The 17,577-nt window shown below is 44.6% G+C and overlaps 1 protein-coding gene across 3 annotated transcripts in view; it reads left to right on the forward strand.

The window, feature by feature from the left end:
• mocos (molybdenum cofactor sulfurase) overlaps window positions 1–17,577 on the forward strand; it is a 261,052-nt gene that overhangs the window by 213,223 nt on the left and 30,252 nt on the right. For all 3 annotated transcript variants that reach the window (XR_013500329.1, XM_078237017.1, XM_078237026.1), the window contains exons 11-12: window positions 8,855–8,979; window positions 16,602–16,713. Coding sequence is in view for 2 of the 3 variants with exons in the window: in XM_078237017.1 (XP_078093143.1) it covers window positions 8,855–8,979; window positions 16,602–16,713 (237 nt within the window). In the remaining variant the exon portion in view is untranslated. The remainder of the gene's footprint in view (window positions 1–8,854; window positions 8,980–16,601; window positions 16,714–17,577) is intronic.

Genomic DNA, 17,577 nt, shown 5'->3' on the forward strand with positions numbered 1-17,577 from the left:
GGGCTGGAGGGAGACCAGTATTCGGGGCGGGCTGGGAGTTTGGGGGTCTGCTGGGCGGGGGGGGGGTCTGCCTCCCGTGGGGGGAGGTCTGCTGGGGTGGGGGGGGGTCTACCTCCTGGGGGCGGTCTCTGCCTCACGTGGGGGGTTGGAGGGTTGTCACTGCTGCGGGGGAGGGGGGGGAGGGTGGGGCGGGCTGAAGATCGGGGCGCTCCGGGTGGGGCGGTTAGGGGTTGTCCTTGGAATGATTATATGGAGGTCGCGATTAGTCTGTTGGGGGGAGATGAGGGGCAGCACTGGGCAGCTGCCCAGTGAAAAAACAATCGTGATTTACACCAGTTTTCTCGCCAATTCAGTAGATTTTTTGGGGGAGAATTGCCATAGAGTTCAAGTTCTGATGAACTTTTATAAAACACTGGTTTGGCCTCATCTGGATTGTGTTCAATTCTGGGCACCCCACTTTGGAAATAAGGTGAAATCTTTGAAAGGTTGCAGAAAAGATTAGTGAGAATATTTCCAGGGATAAGGGACATTAGTAATGCAGACAGATTGGAGAATCTGGGGTTAAGAAAGAAGGTTGAAAGCACATTTTATAGAGATGTTCAAAATCATGAGGGATTTAGGCAGATTAGATTGAGAGAAATTGTTTCCATTGCTGGAAGGATTGGAAACCAGAGCACACATGATTAGCAAAAGAACTAGAGGCAACATAAGGAAAAGCTTTTTTATTCAATGAGTGGTTACAACCTGGAATACGCTACCTGAAAGGATGATGGTTGCAGATTTAATCATAGTTTTCAAAAGGGAGTTCGGTGTGCACCTGAAGAGAAAACATTTTCAGAGTGAATGGGAAGGGTGGGGTGGTGGGACTAGCGAAACTGTTTCTTGCTGAGAACTGGCACGGGTTTGATATCCAAATGGAACTCTTTTATACTATAACCGTTCTATGATAATGAAATACTCAGCAGATCTGGTAGCATTTATGGAAAGAGAAACAGGGTTAACATTTCAGATCTATGAACTTTCAGTCAGACATGGAAACCATTCAGAGAAGTTATAGGTTTACAGCAAGTACAGGGCAGAGAAAGAAGGGAGGGGGGAAAAGATCAAAAAGTACCAGAATAGATGCAATGGAAAGCTAGATTTCCAACATTTTCTCTTTCTATTTTATAAGAAAAGATTACAAAGATTACATAAAACAGTTCTGAAAAGATTTTGTTACCTTAGAATTTCCATCACATCTTAAAATGTACAGTAAAGATATATTTAAGGGGTGGCGAGATATGCATCTGAAAAAGAAGGGGAGAGAGAGTTATGCTGATTATGCTGAATTAGATGAGGAACGGCGGGAGGCCCAAGTGCAGCAGAAAAACTGACTTGGACTCGTTGGACTAACTGTGCTGGTTATCCTATATGATCTTTGTTTATTCTATTCCAACTTTGGCTCATCTTTCCCACAAGATGAAGCATCCTTTAATATGATTGGTGTAAGAGAAAAGAAAATAGAGCAGGACCATTTCTACAGCTCCTTTTGGCTAAAAGTTGGGTCCTGTCCCAACTTGATATTAGTCTGTAGAGACATCTATATGTTTGCTGCTCCTGACATTTCTCCCAAGGAGTGGGAAAGAGAGGAGGCTCAACGTTACAACGTACGATAGTAAATTAACAGAGTTCCTCCCCACCTACCTATCATTCCCAATTGCCCGTCAAGCAGTTTTTGTGGTCTTTTTTGAGAGATTGCCTACCTCACTGTAAGTCTAAAAAGGATGAAGGAGAAAAGATTTTTAAAATAAATGTTCGATTAAGTGTCACAAAAGTGTTTGAAAGAGGACCAGAATGAAGCAGGGAGTTAAGTTTGCATTAGTCGTGGTTCTTTCTATAATTCTGATGTTTTATTCTTCTTGTTTATAAAAGTAGTCCTCAGCATGAATGGAGCACTTCCACAATCAATAAGGAGAACCTTTGGAGCCACTTTATTATTTGGCTTTGTAACATAATCATGGCATGAGAGTGTCTGGGGTTTGCATTACCCCAGAAAGCAGTTTTCAACTTTGAACCCTTTGTAGGCCCCAGTCAAGCTAATTCTTTAAATGCAAACTGCATACATTCTCACTGAAAATTCATGGATGCCTGATGGTTAAGTGAGTTTATCCACAAAAACCGGAAGGTTCCAGCCTGTTCTCTCTTGGGCTGATGAGTAAAGCACTATTATTTGTCGATTAGGGAGAGGAAGATGAGTCAGAGTTCCTGTTCCTAATTGTTAATCTACTGGAATTGCATGTATTGTGAAAATCATTGAAGGCAGGATTGGGTTTAGCTATGACACTGGCATAATAACTAGCATGTGCAAAGTACTAGAGGTGTTGCATACTACATGGAACCAACCCTCACCTAGATATGAATAAGTTTCAGGAGCTGGAGAGAGAGGAGAAAATTTGATGAATTTGGGATACATTTTGGAACGTTCTTGAAAATCCAGAGAAGAACTCTTGATAACTTTGTGTACTAGAACTTAACACAATTATGCCTGAGTTTATTGCTATTCTCAGGCTCCAGGAAGTAATTTATTATTTGTCTTTTATTGGTGAATGCTAAATTGTTAATTGTCTAGATTCTCCCAAACCCTTTTTGACTGCTCTAACACAGAATGATGAAGAATCTGCTTTTGAGGGAGAGCCTTTTCTCCATGTTCAAAACACCACTTGTGCCATTGCTTCTCAGTTTTTACTGTGCTCCCAGAACGGTTTTCAGTGTGATTATATGACATTGTTTTGGACAAGTAAGTAATAGAATTTATGCTAGTTACTCAAAATAAGTAGCTAACATTATTGAACTAATCTTGGGCAATTTGTTAAAAATCATCCTATTTGCAGAGTGGAATAATTTATCCATTTTTGAAAACATGGTGCTAACTTCAACCAACACTGCCACCTTCTGACAGAAGGAATATACTCCCTATGGCAGTTCTTTACAACAACAACAAAATCAGTTGCTTGTGACATTGGAACGAAAGGAATCTTAAAACTAATAGTGTTGCTTCTGCTAAAAAGTGGAAAAAAGTGAGTGTTCAGTTAGTTGTTTTTTTTAATTATTGCACGCGATGTGAGTGGCAATGGCAAGGCCAGTTTTTATTGCCATCCATAATTGCCCTTAACAACTGAATAGTTCGCAAGGCCATTTCAGAGGACAGCTAAGAATCAAGGACACTGCTGTGGGTCTGGAGTTATATGCAGACCAGACCAGGATGGCAGATTTCCTTCTCTCAAGGATACTAGTGAACCAGGTGAGTTTTTCTGAGTATCAGTGATATTTTCATGGTCACTATTACTGAGACTAGCTGTCAGTTCCAGAGGTGAAAGTGGCTGTCCTTGAGATCAAGGCAGCATTAGACCAAGTGTGGCATCAAGCTGTACAAGCAAAACTGGAGTCAACGGGAACCAGGAAGAAAGCCCACCACTGGTTGGAGTCATACTTGGCACAAAGGAAGATGGTTTTTGTGGTTGGAGGTCAATCATCTCACTCCAAGACATCACTGCAGGAATTTCTCAGCTGCTTCATCAATGAACTGCCTTCCAACATACCATCATAACTGGGGATGTTTGCAGATGACTGCACAATGTTCAGCATCATTCGTGAGTCTCAGATACTGAAACAGTCCGTGTCCAAATGCAGCAAGACTTGGACAATATTCAGACTTGCGCTGAAAAGTGGCAAGTAACATTAGCGTCACACAGGTGCCAGGCAACGACAACCTCTAACAAGAGAGGATCTAACCATCATCCCTTGATATTCAATGGCATTACCATCACTGAATCCCCCACTATCAACATCCTAGGGGTTACCATTGACCAGAAACTGAACTAACCATATAAACGCTGTGGCGATCAGAACAGGTGAAAAGCTAGGAATCCTGCAGCTAGTAACTCACCCCCTGACTCCCCAAAGTCATCATCTACAAGGCACAAGAGTGTAATAGAATACTCTCCATTTGTCTGTATGCCTGCAGTTCCAACAACACTCAAGAGGCTCGACACCATCCGGAACAAAGCAGTCCACTTGATTGTTACCCTTCCACAAACATTCAATCTCTCCACCACTGACAAACAGTGGCAGCTATGTATACCATCTACAAGATGCACTGCAGCAACTCACCACGGTTCCTTAGGCAGCACCTTCCACTACCATCTAAAAGTACAAGAGCAACAGATACACGGGAACACCATCACTTGGAGTGTGCTGACTAGGGGATTTTCACAGCAACTTGATTGCATGTTAATGTAAGCCTACTTGTGACACTAACAAATAAAAAAAAACAGCAGCCTAGGGCACAATTCATTCTGACCTGGAGATTTGTCTACTTTGAGGCTGCCAACACCTCCAATATCTTGTCCTTCCCTATGTTAATTTGTTCACGAACCTCAAAGTCTCTCCCTGAATTCCATGCCATCATCCTCATTCTCTTGGGTGAAGATGAATGTGATGTATTCATTCAACACTCTACCAATGTCCTCTGGCTCACAGATTATCTAATGGTATCTAATGGACCCTACTCTTTCCCTGGTTATCCTCTTGCCATTGATATACTTAGAGAATATTTTGAGATTTTCCCTACTGTTAGTAGCCAACGCTTTCTCATATGCCCTCTTTGCTTTGCTTTCCTATTTGCTTTCTTAAGCTTCACCCTGCACTTTCCATACCTCACTAATGCCTCCACTGATTTGCTCCCTTGTACTTATTAAAAGCCTCTCTTTTCCTTCTCATCGTATCCTGAATATCTCTGGTCACCCATGGGCTTGTTACTGCTTCCTATCAGCCGAGAAGGAACATGCTGGGCTTGCACCCTCTCCGTTTCATTTTTGAATGCACTCCTCCACCCACCCCCACTGCTCTTCTGTAGATTTCCCCACTAGTAGCTGTTCCCAGTCTACGTTGGCCAGATTCTGCCTTATTTAACCAAACTCCATCCTCCCCCAATCCAAAACTTTTTTTTTGCAATTGGTCGACTTCCCTGTCCATAACAAGCTTAAATTGTACCATATTGTGATCACTATCCCTAAAATGCTCCCCCACCACCACCTCAACCACCTGTCCAGCTTCATTCCCCAGAATTAGGTCCAGCACAGCTCCTTACCTTGTTGGCTCCTCCGCATATTGATCTAAAAAGTTCTCTTGCACACATTTCAAGAAATCATCTCCATCTAAACTCTTAAAACTATGTTTATCCCAGTTAATTGTTTTTACACATCTCCGTGAATTGAGCACATATTTGCTCCTCAATATCCCGTTGATGATCTGGGGGTCTGTAATGAACACCTAACAATGCAGCTGTCCCTTTTTTATTCCTAAGCTCTACCCAGAAAGCTTCATCCGATGCCCGCTACAAGATATTATCTCTCCTTACTGCGGTAACTGATTCCTTAACTAATGGTGCAATGCCTCCTCCTCTTTTACCCCCTGCTCTGTCTCGCCTGAAGATTCTATATCTTGGAATGTTGAGCTGCCAATCCTGCCCCTTCTTCAACCATGTCTCTGTGATGGCTACTTTATCACACTTCCATGAATCAATCATCGCTCTTAACTCATCCGTTTTACCTGCAATACTCCTGGCATTAAAGTAGAGGCCGTCCAGCAGTGCCATGTTGTCCGGCATGAAGCACTCAGCCACCATACAAGACACCCTTGCAGGTGAGTTTTGTGATGTGCCTTAAAACCTGTTCAGGCAGCAAAAGCAGATCTTTCACAGGCCATTGGCCTGCTCAGTGAGGATCCTGGTTTGCTGGTGGTTTTCATAGTAACAGAACAGGGCTGCATTTGAGTTGTTCACGATGGTGTAAGGTGTCACCTCCTTGGAGTGCAGTCCTTGTTGCCCAGAATTTAACTGCATACCTGGGGAATTGGATGAAAGATCTGCAGATGATTTGATTGGCTCAGTATGAGTCAGTTGTGGCAGCTGCCAGGAAAGTATGCAAATAGACATGGAGGAAGTGTTCGCTGTTGTCACTCACTGGCTGGATATTGATTGAATAGTATGCCTGTCTGTTTATGAATCTGTCAAGACTATCAGTTGATGCCCTGATGGCACTTGGAATCCAGCAATTGAACCCGAGTCCCTGGTGCTGTGAGGCAGCAGTACTAACCACTGTGCCACCATGCCGCCCTAAAACCCAATGGAATCCAGCTTTGGCCCTCTGAGATTAGGAGACTGTATTGCTGCTGACCTTAATGAAGTTGCCTACCTTCACAAAGAGGACATTCATAATTAAGGTAATGCAGTGGTGTGTGGCTGATTTCTGACTGACCTTCCGTACGACTCGACTGTGCCACATGATTCAGCAAGACATTAAAAAGGTGGCCTCATGGACAGAAATCACACCAGCTCTAAACTGAGCAGCTAACTTTCAAAGTGCCATATGTGGGGTTCCTGACCTGCCCCCCTTTCGGGCGGCACTGTAAATGGCTGGAAACCTTTCTCTGGGGACATCAAAATCTCAGCCCTTGTTTCTATTTTAATTTCAATGCAACCCTATGTAACCCTCAAAGTAAGTACCAAGACTGGTTATTTTCTTGCTTTAAATCTGAGGATATAGCTGATGCTGGAAACGCTAGATAGATTAATTTCCATTTCTAGCTGCTTTGAGTATGTAGTATGGGACTGGAATCACATGAAAGGCAGACTGGATAGAGATGGTAGATTTTGTTCCCTGAAAGTTATTGGTGAATCAACTGGGTTTTTAGGGCAGCACGGTGGCACTGCTGCCTCACAGCGCCAGGGACCCGGGTTCAATTCCGACCTCGGGTCACTGTCTGTGTGGAGTTTCCACGTTCTCCCCGTGTCTGCATGGGTTTCCTCCGGGTGCTCCAGTTTCCTCCCACAGTCCAAAGATGTGCAGGTTAGTTTGATTGGCCATGGTAAATTGCCCCTTAATGTCAGGGGATTAACAGGGTAAATATGTGGGGTTAAGGGGATAGGACCTGGGTGGGATTATGGTTGGCGCAGACTCCATGGGCCGAATGGCCTCCTTCTGCAATGTAGGGATTCTATGAATATTTAACTATCATGTTACTCGGTGTCAGCCCATACATCACCTCATTTACTGAACTCAGTTTCCTGATTTGTCATGGAATTTGAACTCTCATTCTCTGGATTGAGAATCTAATACCATAACCATATGGGCTACAGTCCCCGTGTTTTACGGAGTCAAGGGGCTAACAGGTGTTCACCTTTGCCAGACCACTTTTGGGAAGGGGAAAACTTTGGTCAGGTCAACCTCTTCCAGACCCTTAACTCCCCTGCCCTGGGTGGGATTCCCCCTCCCCCCCATGGCATGCAAAGTAGCAGCGGAGACGTTCTGCCATTGGCCAGCGGCAGGTACCACCGAAGTCAATGAGGTTTCCCGTTGATTGCACCCTGCACTGCCGGGGAACCTGCAGTAGGGACTCACCGGAAGATCCTGCCATCGGAAACAGCCGGAAAATCCTGCTGCCAGTGATGTTTCCCCCTGCCCTTCAAGAAGCTGATACACCTAGGGTGGGATTCTCTGTCCGCGCTCGCCCCAAAACTGGAGAATCCTGCCCTTTGCATGGTCCGGCCCCTACCCGTTACAATTCCCATGGCGGGCGGGAGGGGAGAATTCCCCCCCTGAGCTCACTCAGCTTGCTGGTCACCAGTCCTGCATCCATGTGTTGGCTCATGGCTCACCGGGTGAAGAGAGTTAATCTTCCAATATTACTTTGTAAGGCAGTTAGAGGTTCCATCCCTTAAATATCGTGAAGAAATTTCCACAAACCTCAAGGTCCTGATGTAACTAAGTCCTTGCCAGTTTCTGGTGGGTTCCAGCTGAAATCTCGCAAGTTCTCCAAGAAAATTTAGGATGACTGGAATGACAAAAGATAAATGGAGTATAAATTAGAATTAAAATGTAACAAAATAAGCAATCAGAAAAAAATATTTTAGGTGCCTGCAGAAGAGAATCAGGATACTGAAAGATAAAGTTTGTCTTTTGCTTGTGAGACCAAGAGAAGTAGTAGTTTAGTGAGGTCCCAGCAAGGAATGTTCTTCGTAAAGATACTTCAATTTCCCAAAATTTATCATAAGCTGCTAATAACATACAAAGACATACATTATAATGTGTCACCAGTTCTTGAAGAGACTACTCATAGACTGGTACAATGCAGATTCAATTCCCAACTTTATTGAATCTTTAATCTCACTCCACAGAAGCAGGCAGGAAATAGAGGAGGGGACTGAAAATAAGTTGAGAAGGAGTCTTCAACTGACCAAATTCATGCATCTTCTGGTAGCAGACAGTTTGAAATTTCTGTGATATGAGAGTAAACTTCTTTTGAATATCTCACCAAGGCTCCTTTAGCTTCACCTTCCAAACCCGTGACCTCTGCCATCTAGAAGGACAAAGGCAGCAGGTGCATGGGAACACCATCACTTCAAGTTCCCCTCCAGGCCACACACCATCCTGACTTGAAACTATATCGCCATCCCTTCACTGTCGCTGGATCAAAATCCTGGAACCTGGAATCCTGGGTGTACTTTCACCACATGGTTTAAGAAAACGGCTCACCACCACCTTCTCAAGGACAAATAGGGATGAACAATAAATGCTAATCTAACCAGTGATGCCCACATCCCATTTGCAAATAAAACCAAGCCCAAAAAAGCCAAATAAGAGCAGTAAAGATGGTAACATGACAGGCTACGCACCAACCTGCTTTCTCGGCTCCCCCAGGCTTCTAGATGAGATGGGCCTGTATTGTGACCACAGCTTTATGGGGAAGACTGAATGTGCCAGGCATATTTTGTATCTTCAGAAAATTGATATATATATATATCTTCTTATTGCAGAGTGAAAGGATTGGACTGTGGAGAAAATTCTGCAAGATGGATCTCCGCATTTCTTGGACGGCAGAGTTTTCTGATCAGGCAGAGTTCTAATTTTCACAGAGCCTTGAAAAAGCATCACTTACAAGGTAAAAAAGTATATAAATTGAAAAACTGACATTAGCCATAGTCAATCATTTCAAGCACTGATCATTTATATTATGCAGTAAGTAAATCACATTACTTGATGCCACAATACCAGACAGAAAGGAATCAGAATTTTACAAAAACAACTTACTACATTAAGCGCACTATAAAAATATGAAACATTCCAAGGCACTTTACAGGAGCATTACAAAACAAAGTAGGCTCTCGAGCCACGAAAGATATTAGGTCAGTTGACTAAAAGCATAGCCAAAGAGGTGAGTTTTAAGAAATGTCCTAAAGAAAGAAAGTGAGGTGGAGAGGTGTAGGGAGCCTAGGCAGCTGAAGGCACCAATGGTGGAGGCATTATGATTGGAAACATGGAAGAGACCAGAATTATAGGAGCAAGAAGCACAGTTATGTAAGGGGATTGTGGGATTGGAGGAGATTACAGAGATAAGGAGGGGCAAAGCCATGGAGGGTTTTGAAAACAACAATGAGAATTTTTAAATCAAGAGAACTGAAGTGAAGAGAAATTTCTTCACCCAAAGGGTGGTGAATGTGTGGAATTCACTACCAAGAAGGTAGCTGAGGCCAAAACATTGTCTGATTTTAAGAAGAAATGAGATATGGCTCTTCGTGCTAAAGGGATCAAGGAATATGGGGGAAAGAGGGGATCAGGATATTGAATTCGATTATCAGCCACGATCAAAATGAATGGCGGAGCAGGCTTGAAGGGCCGAATGGCCTACTCCTTCTAGGTTCTATGTCAGACATTGCAAGCAGGAGCCAGTGTAAGTCAGCAAGTACAGGGATCATAGGGGATTAGCACTTGCTATGTGCTAAGGCATGAGTAGCAGAGTTTTATGAAGTGTAAAAGGAGAGACACCAGCCAGGGGTGTGTTGGAATAGTCATGTCCAGAGTTACAAAGGCATGGATGAGGATTCTAGTAGTAGATGAGCTGAGATGGAGCTGAAATCATGTGATGGAAAAGGTGATTTTATCGATGGCCCAAATATGAGATCAGAAGCTCATTTCAGAGTCAGATATGACACTATGCAAACAAACTGGGGCTGGAATTCTCCGGCCATTCACACCCCACCACCACTGCCAGTGAGAACGGAGAATTTGGTGTTCAGCCAAACCTCTGTTCACTGCATTGGGGGTAGTCATGATGTGGAGATGCCGGCGTTGGACTGGGTGAACACAGTAAGAGTTTTAACAACAACATCTGACGAAGGAGCAGCGCTCCGAAAGCTAATGGTATTTGCTACCAAATAAACCTGTTGGACTTTAACCTGGTGTTGTTAAAACTCTTACTGCATTGAGACCAGAGAACCCCAGCTGAGGGGGAGGTCGGAGAATCCAGCCCTGGGTTAATCTCACACTGTTGCAGGAAGAGGGATAGAGTTGGTAGTTAGTGAACAGAGTTTGGAAAAGAGAGCAAAGACAATGGGCTTCGGTCTTACCAATATTCAATTGGAGGAAATTTCTGCTTATCCAGTACTCAATGTCAACTCAATGTCAGATAAGTAGCTTGATAATTTAGCAACAGTGGAGGTGTTGAGAGAGGTGGTGGTGAGATATAGCTGGGCTTTGTTGTGAAAACGATGCCATGCCTTTGTACAATTTTGCAAGTGACAAATGAGAAATAAGAGGGAGCGAAGCATTGATTCTTGGGGCACACCAGACGCAATAGTACAGGAGCAAGAAGAGAAGCCATTGCAAATGATTCTCTGACTATGATTGCATGAATAAGAATGGAACCACATGAGAGCAGTCCCATCCAGCTGGATGGCACTGGAGATGCATTGGGGGGTACTGACGGTGCAGTCATCCATGACAAAGGCTGCAGACCAGCTGAGAATGATGAAGTTGGGAAGTTTACCTTTGCCAGAGTCACAAGGGATATCATCTGTGACTTTGATCAGATCCATTTTGGAATTGTGGCAGGAGCAGAAAGCCCATTGGAGGGATTTGAACAAGGAGTTCTGGGAAAGATGGGAACAGATTTGGGAAGTGACAAGAGATTCAAGGACTTGGGAGAGGAAAGATAGATTGGAGATGGAAGAGTAGTTTGCAAGCACAGAGGGGTCATGGTTTTCTTTCAGGGAAGTGGTGTTGACAGCAGATTTAAAGGAGAAGGGGGTCAATACCTGCAGAAAAAGAACTGTCTCCAGCGACAGCTAAAATGGGAGTCAGTAGGGGAAATTAGGTGATCAGCAGTTTAGTGTGAATTGGATCAAAGGAACAGGAGGTGAGTCTTATGGACAAGATGAGCTCAGGGAGGACATGAGGGGAGATATGAGAGAAAATAGAGAAAGATGCAATTTCAGGTATAGGGAAAAAGAAGGAGCAGTGAAATAAGTTTAAGTTATTTGTTCTCTCAGAGAAAACACTGATCTTGGATTTTACAACTTGATTCGATTTCTTTCAGGGAAAGGAGCATATTTTCAATCATTTCAGCAGTTTGGGTTAAGTACTAAAGGGTATCTTAATACAAGGGCCAGAATTTTCCAGGTCCTCCACTGCGGCTTCTCCTGCGGCAGAGCCAATGAGCCGTTGAAATCTCTGCTCACATTGGTGGGACCGGAAGATCCCGTGGGCCTTAAGGGCTGGAAAATTCCAGCCAGTCTGGCAGAAAATGGGCAGGCGGGCATCTAAAATACCAGAGGTATCTTATCACTCAACTTCCGACCTACTTCACTCTAATATCAATTTTAACCTGATCTTAAATGTGAGAAATACACTCACTTGAAGCCAGTGGGTCCTTCTACAAATATGCAGATGAGGTTAGATGAGGTCATTGGGCCCTACCTGGAATCGTCTGAAGATTGTCATAAACAACGTAAAGATTATTAGACAGGACGTCCTCTCAAAGAGACATAATGATTTTACTTGTCTGATCTCTCACTAAAATTATATTGCATCAGCTATGCTTCTTACAGTGAAGTAAATGCCTGTCGAGTTGGCTTATCAACACAAGTAGGATTTTTCTCTGTATTACCTTATCAAAAGTTTTAAATTATTATAGTTTTACAGTAAGCCTATAGGGAAAAAGGTCATTTAAACATCCGGTCAAAATTCTTCAATTACTATTTGCTAATCATGATAAAGAATATTGATGCTGGGAGATAGAACTCTTTCCATCAAAGGTAGTCAATGTCAACATCCAATCCCAAATCATGGATAGCAAGGTTAGATGCAAAGTAAGGGCCTTGTTCCCTATCCTGTCAATGTGCCCCACAATGTGCCAATGCCAGAATTTTTTTTCATTTCCTGGGTCCCCAAATTAGTGACGTGGCTTAATTGTTGAATTGGGTGGTTGTCGTAGGAGACCGCATATCTGCCAGGAACTGGATTCAAACTGTCCTTTAACATTTCAAATCAGGCTGTTCCAGCCAACATTTCCAACCTGTATCTGCTGAATTTGTGATTAGTCTCAAAGTTGAACAATTAGGGCCCGATTTTACCAACAATTTGCACCTGTTTTTGGGCACGAAATCGCGGTAATGTCGGGTGTGAGGACTTTATCGCGATCTGCACCCGCGTCCGCGCAGATCGCCACTTTACCGAGACCCGTGAATGGCGGGGATCTGTTCCTCGCCCAAATCGGCCGCAACGACGATTTAAATGCATTTGCATGTATTTAAATTGAATTAATGAACTGCCCGCCCAATTCTATCAGCATTTCCCCCTTTACCACCGCGTTTACCAATGCGGAACTGCGCTTTTAGGGACCTGCTAAATAAAAGTCTGAGTCGGGTGCTCCAGCCTCTGAAGAGCGCGTTCAGTCTTTCCAACGGCTCTCTGACTCAGATCAGTGGTGGGGGGGGAGGAGGGAGGCGGGTCAGATCATTCTCTGGTTGGAGGGGGGAGGAGGGGAGTGAGGTCAGATCATTGTCTGGTTGGGGGGGGAGAGGAGGAGGAGGCGGGTCAGATGTATCTCTGGTGGGGGGGAGGAGGGCTGATCTTTGTCTGGTGGTGGGGGGAGAGGCAGGTCAGATGTTCCTCTGGAGGGGAGGGGGAGTGAGGCCAGACCATTCTCTGGGGGGGCGGGGGGGAAGTGAGTCAAGTTCGTTGTCGGGGGGGGGGAGTGAGGCCAGATCGTCGTCGGGGGGGGGGGGGGGGGGGGAGGGGGGGAGTGAGGCCAGATCGTCGTCGGGGGGGGGGGGCGAGCCAGATCATTGTAGGGGGGGGGGGTGAGGCCAGACCATTCTCTGTGGGGGGGGGGGGGGGAGTGAGGCCAGATCGTTGTCTTGGCGGGGAGGAGGGAGGCGGGTAAGATGTATCTCAGGGAGGGGGGGGGGGCAGATGGATCTCTGGTGGGGGGGGGGGGGGGAAGATGGATCTCTGGTGGGGGGGGGCAGATGGATCTCTGGTGGGGGGGCAGATGGATCTCTGGTGGGGGGGGCAGATGGATCTCTGGTGGGGGGGGCAGATGGATCTCTGGTGGGGGGAGCAGGTGGATCTCTGGTGGGGGGGCAGATGGATCTCTGGTGGGGGGGCAGATGTATCTCGGGGAGGGGGGGCAGTTGGATCTCTGGTGGGGGGGCAGATGGATCTCTGGTGGGGGGGCAGATGGATCTCTGGTTTGGGGGGCAGATAGATCTCTGGTTGGGGGGGCAGATGTATCTCGGGGAGGGGGGGCAGATGGATCTCTGGTGGGGGCAGATGGATCTCTGGTGGGGGGCAGGGAGGTCCGCTGCTACTCTGCGGGCGATCGGTGGGGGCGGGGGGCAGGGGTGGCGATTGGTCTGGATAGTGGGGGGGTGAATAAGGGGGACACACACATCACTGTCCCCCTTATCCACCACCCCCCTCTACCCAGACGGTATTATTCCATCACACTCCAGACTTGTGCCTTGTAGATGGTGGACAGGCTTTGAGGAAACAGAAGGTGAGTTACTCTTCACAAGATTCCATCACCTTAAACAATTATGTGGAAATTGAATTTTGATATGTACACCCAAAAACATTAAATAGGACAATTATTCTTACAAGGCAAAATTGATTGACACAGTTTTATTTATTACTAGATATGTTTCTCATGCCTAACACAAGCATCAACTCCCATGGTGAAGCATTTCTGTTGACTTTGATTGAAGTATGCCTTGTTCATAATATTATGTTCAATTTTGCCTTGTAAGAATAATTGTCCTATTTAATGTTTTTGGGTGTACATATCAAAATTCAATTTCCACATAATTGTTTAAGGTGATGGAATCTTGTGAAGAGTAACTCACCTTCTGTTTCCTCAAAGCCTGTCCACCATCTACAAGGCACAAGTCTGGAGTGTGATGGAATAATCTTCCCTTGCCTGGATGAGTGCAGCTCCAACAACAGACAAGAAGCTCGGCACTATTTAGGACAAAGCAACCAGCTGGATTGGCAAACTATCCACAAACATTTGCTCCCTTCACCACCAAAGCACAGTGACAGCAGAGTGTACCATCTACAAGATGCACTGCAAGAACTCACCAAGCTTTCTTAGGCAGCACCTTACAAACCCACGACCTCTAACATCGAGAAGGACAAAGGCAACAGACAGATGGGAACACCACCACCAGGAAGTTGCTCTCCAAGCCATTCACTATCCTGATTTGGAAAAATATCACCGTTCTTTCACTGTTGCTAGGTCAAATCATGGAACAGCATTCCTCACAGTTCTGTGGGTGTACTTACACCTCAGGGACTGCAGCGGTTCAAGAAGGCAGCTCATTACTGCCTTCTCAAGGGCAATTAGGGTTGAGCAATAAATGCTGACCTAGCCAGCGATACTGACATCACTGTTTTTTTTAATTGTTCAGGGATATGGGCATCGCTGGCTGGGCAGCCTGCATTGACCATTCCTAAATGCCCCCTTGAACTGAGTAGTTTCTGGGCCTTTTCAGAGAGCATTAAGAGTCAATCATGTTGCTGTGGGTCTAGTGTCACATGTAGACCAGACCAGTTATGAGTGACAGATTCTCTTCCCTAGGGACATCAGTGAACCAGATGGGTTTTTATGGCAATTGACAACGGTTTCATGGTCACCATTACACTTTTAATTCCAGATTTTTTTATTGAATTCAAATGTCACCATCTGCTGTGGTAGGATTCGAACCCAGATCCTCAGGGCATTACCCCGGGTCTCTGGATTACTGGTACAATGATAATACCACTACACCACCACCTCCATCACTCTTTCATATCAGACTGAATAAATTTATTTAGCAATTCCAGGATCCAGTGGGGTTGAACTGGATAGCACTTAAAAAGGGTGTAGAGAATGCACTGTCTTCCTCCTCAGCTTCTTGTTTGATAGCTCGTGGCAAAGGTCATATCTTCACGATGACACGGTTATGCAGCATATCACCACAAATAGAGACTCGCTCAGCCAAGTACTGCAGGGCTCCTCGAGAGTGGTGCAAGCAGTGAAATTGCTGTTTAGGTATCCAAATGGTCTGCTCTATCAGATTTCTACAACACATTGACTTAAGCAATTCAAGAAGGTGGCTCACCATCACTTTCCCGAGGACAATTCGGAATGGGCAATAAAGGGCCATGTAGCAATGCCCAAATTTCTGAACAAATAAAAAATGCAACTTTCACGAGTCATGTTGTCACTGGACGGCTGAATAGCCACCATTTGGTTTGTCATGGTGGCTGAGATAGAGCTGGCACAGCAGCCTGCCACAGAATGAACGGACTGCTGCGAGGATACAGGGCATTGACCTGTATGATACACATCAGTTGTATGTTCAGGGAAAATACTTTCAGTTCAGGTTTGGCAGAGTTGACACAAATCAGGGTGTGTGCAGTCAATGGAATCTTGAACTATGGGGAAACCTGCAATTCTTAAAACTTTAGTATTCTGCCCTGCTTCTTTCTGGTAAGAGGAATTAAAATGATGTTATCTCTCTCGGTGTTTTCCCTTATGCAACAATGCATTTCAAACTGCAAGACCTTGCTAATATCTCCAGCTCCATTCCAGACAAAACTTGAGGCATAAGAGTTCATTGCCATAGTTATCTTCACATGCACTGGCAATGCAGTCCTTGTCATGCTCTAAGTTTGCAGTTGCAGTTGCAACAGTTGACAGATTTCACTGAAGAGAGAGAATATGAGAATAAAAAGGACAAAAGTTCAAATTAAAAGGTTCAGGTCTTAAAGCAAATGAGAACAACCAGTGGCACAGTGGTTAGTACTGCTGCCTCACAGCACCAGGGATTCGGGTTCGATTCCCGGCTTAAGTCACTGTCTGTGTGGAGTTTGCACGTTCTCTCCGTGTCTATTTGGGTTTCCTCCGAGTGCTCCAGTTTCCTTCCACAGTCCAAAGAAGTGCTGGTTAAGTGCATTGGCCATGGTAAATTCTCCCTCAATGTACCCAAACAGGTGCCCGAGTGTAACAACTAGGGGATTTTCACAGTAACTTCATTGCAGTGTGAATGTAAGCCTACTTGTGACACTAATAAATGAATTTTAAACTAAATTTTGAAAGATTTGCTGTTGATTCTAATAGTTATATATTTTCAAAGCTGAAATTTAATGTCCAATTAGTTTGCCCTAACATAACTTTTCAGAGGTTACAAATACTTCCATAATATCTTCCACATGTCTTTAATGATGTTTTTAAATTTTCAGTTCAAAACCAAGCTTTGATCCAATCATCTTCCCTCTCATTGGTGAATGAAGCCCAGTATCTTCTGATAAACATGGCTAGCATTCTGCATCTCAAGGAACAGATATTACAACGGTAGGATCTATCCTCGTGGGTAATAAAGAAAAAAAAACAAAATAATGCCAAGCAGAGTGTAGCTGTGTTATCTAATGAAAAGCTAAGACTGTTAAATATGAAAAAGAAAATGAATTGCGACAATAGCATTAATATTTTGGCATAGACATTTCACTCCTCATAACATGAAGAAGCAGAGAAAACATTGAATACAGTGAAGATTCAGGGCACTGACCTCATCCTGGCTGTATTCTATAAGAGTGACACACGAGATATAGCTATCCCTCAGCCTTGCTACTCCAGTAGAGCTATGAAACTGACATTCACCAAACAATGTGGAAAAATGTCTGGGTAGGTCCTATCCACAAATACAAGGACAAACCTAACCCAACTAATTATCACCCTTTTCCCAATCATCAGCAAAATTATTGAAGGAGTCTTAATTGCTGTGAAGCAAGAAGTACTCACCTGCTCACGGATCTGAGCTCAACGCTGGACCCCATCACAGCCTTGATTCCAACATGTGTGTCAGCTGAATGACAGGACAGGTGACACTATCCGCCTTTGGCAGCAAGGCAGAATTTGACCCCACAGGTCATCAACAACACTAAAATCGAAGGGAACTTCTAGCTGCAGTCATATGTAACACAAAGTAAAATAGTTGTGGCTGTTGAAGGCCAATCATCATTGTTCCAGGATACTGCTGCAGAAGTTTCTTTCTTTACTCTTTCGTGGGATATAGGCATCACTGGGAAGACCTGCATTTGCTGCCATTTCCAAATTGCTGTAGAAGTGAGTGGCTTGCTAAGCCGTTGCAGAGGGCAGTTAGGAGTCAACCATGTTGTTGTGGGACTGGAGTCACATTTAGGCTGGACTGGATAAGGA

Source organism: Mustelus asterias, chromosome 2, assembly GCF_964213995.1.
Source record: "Mustelus asterias chromosome 2, sMusAst1.hap1.1, whole genome shotgun sequence".
Taxonomy (NCBI): domain Eukaryota; kingdom Metazoa; phylum Chordata; class Chondrichthyes; order Carcharhiniformes; family Triakidae; genus Mustelus; species Mustelus asterias.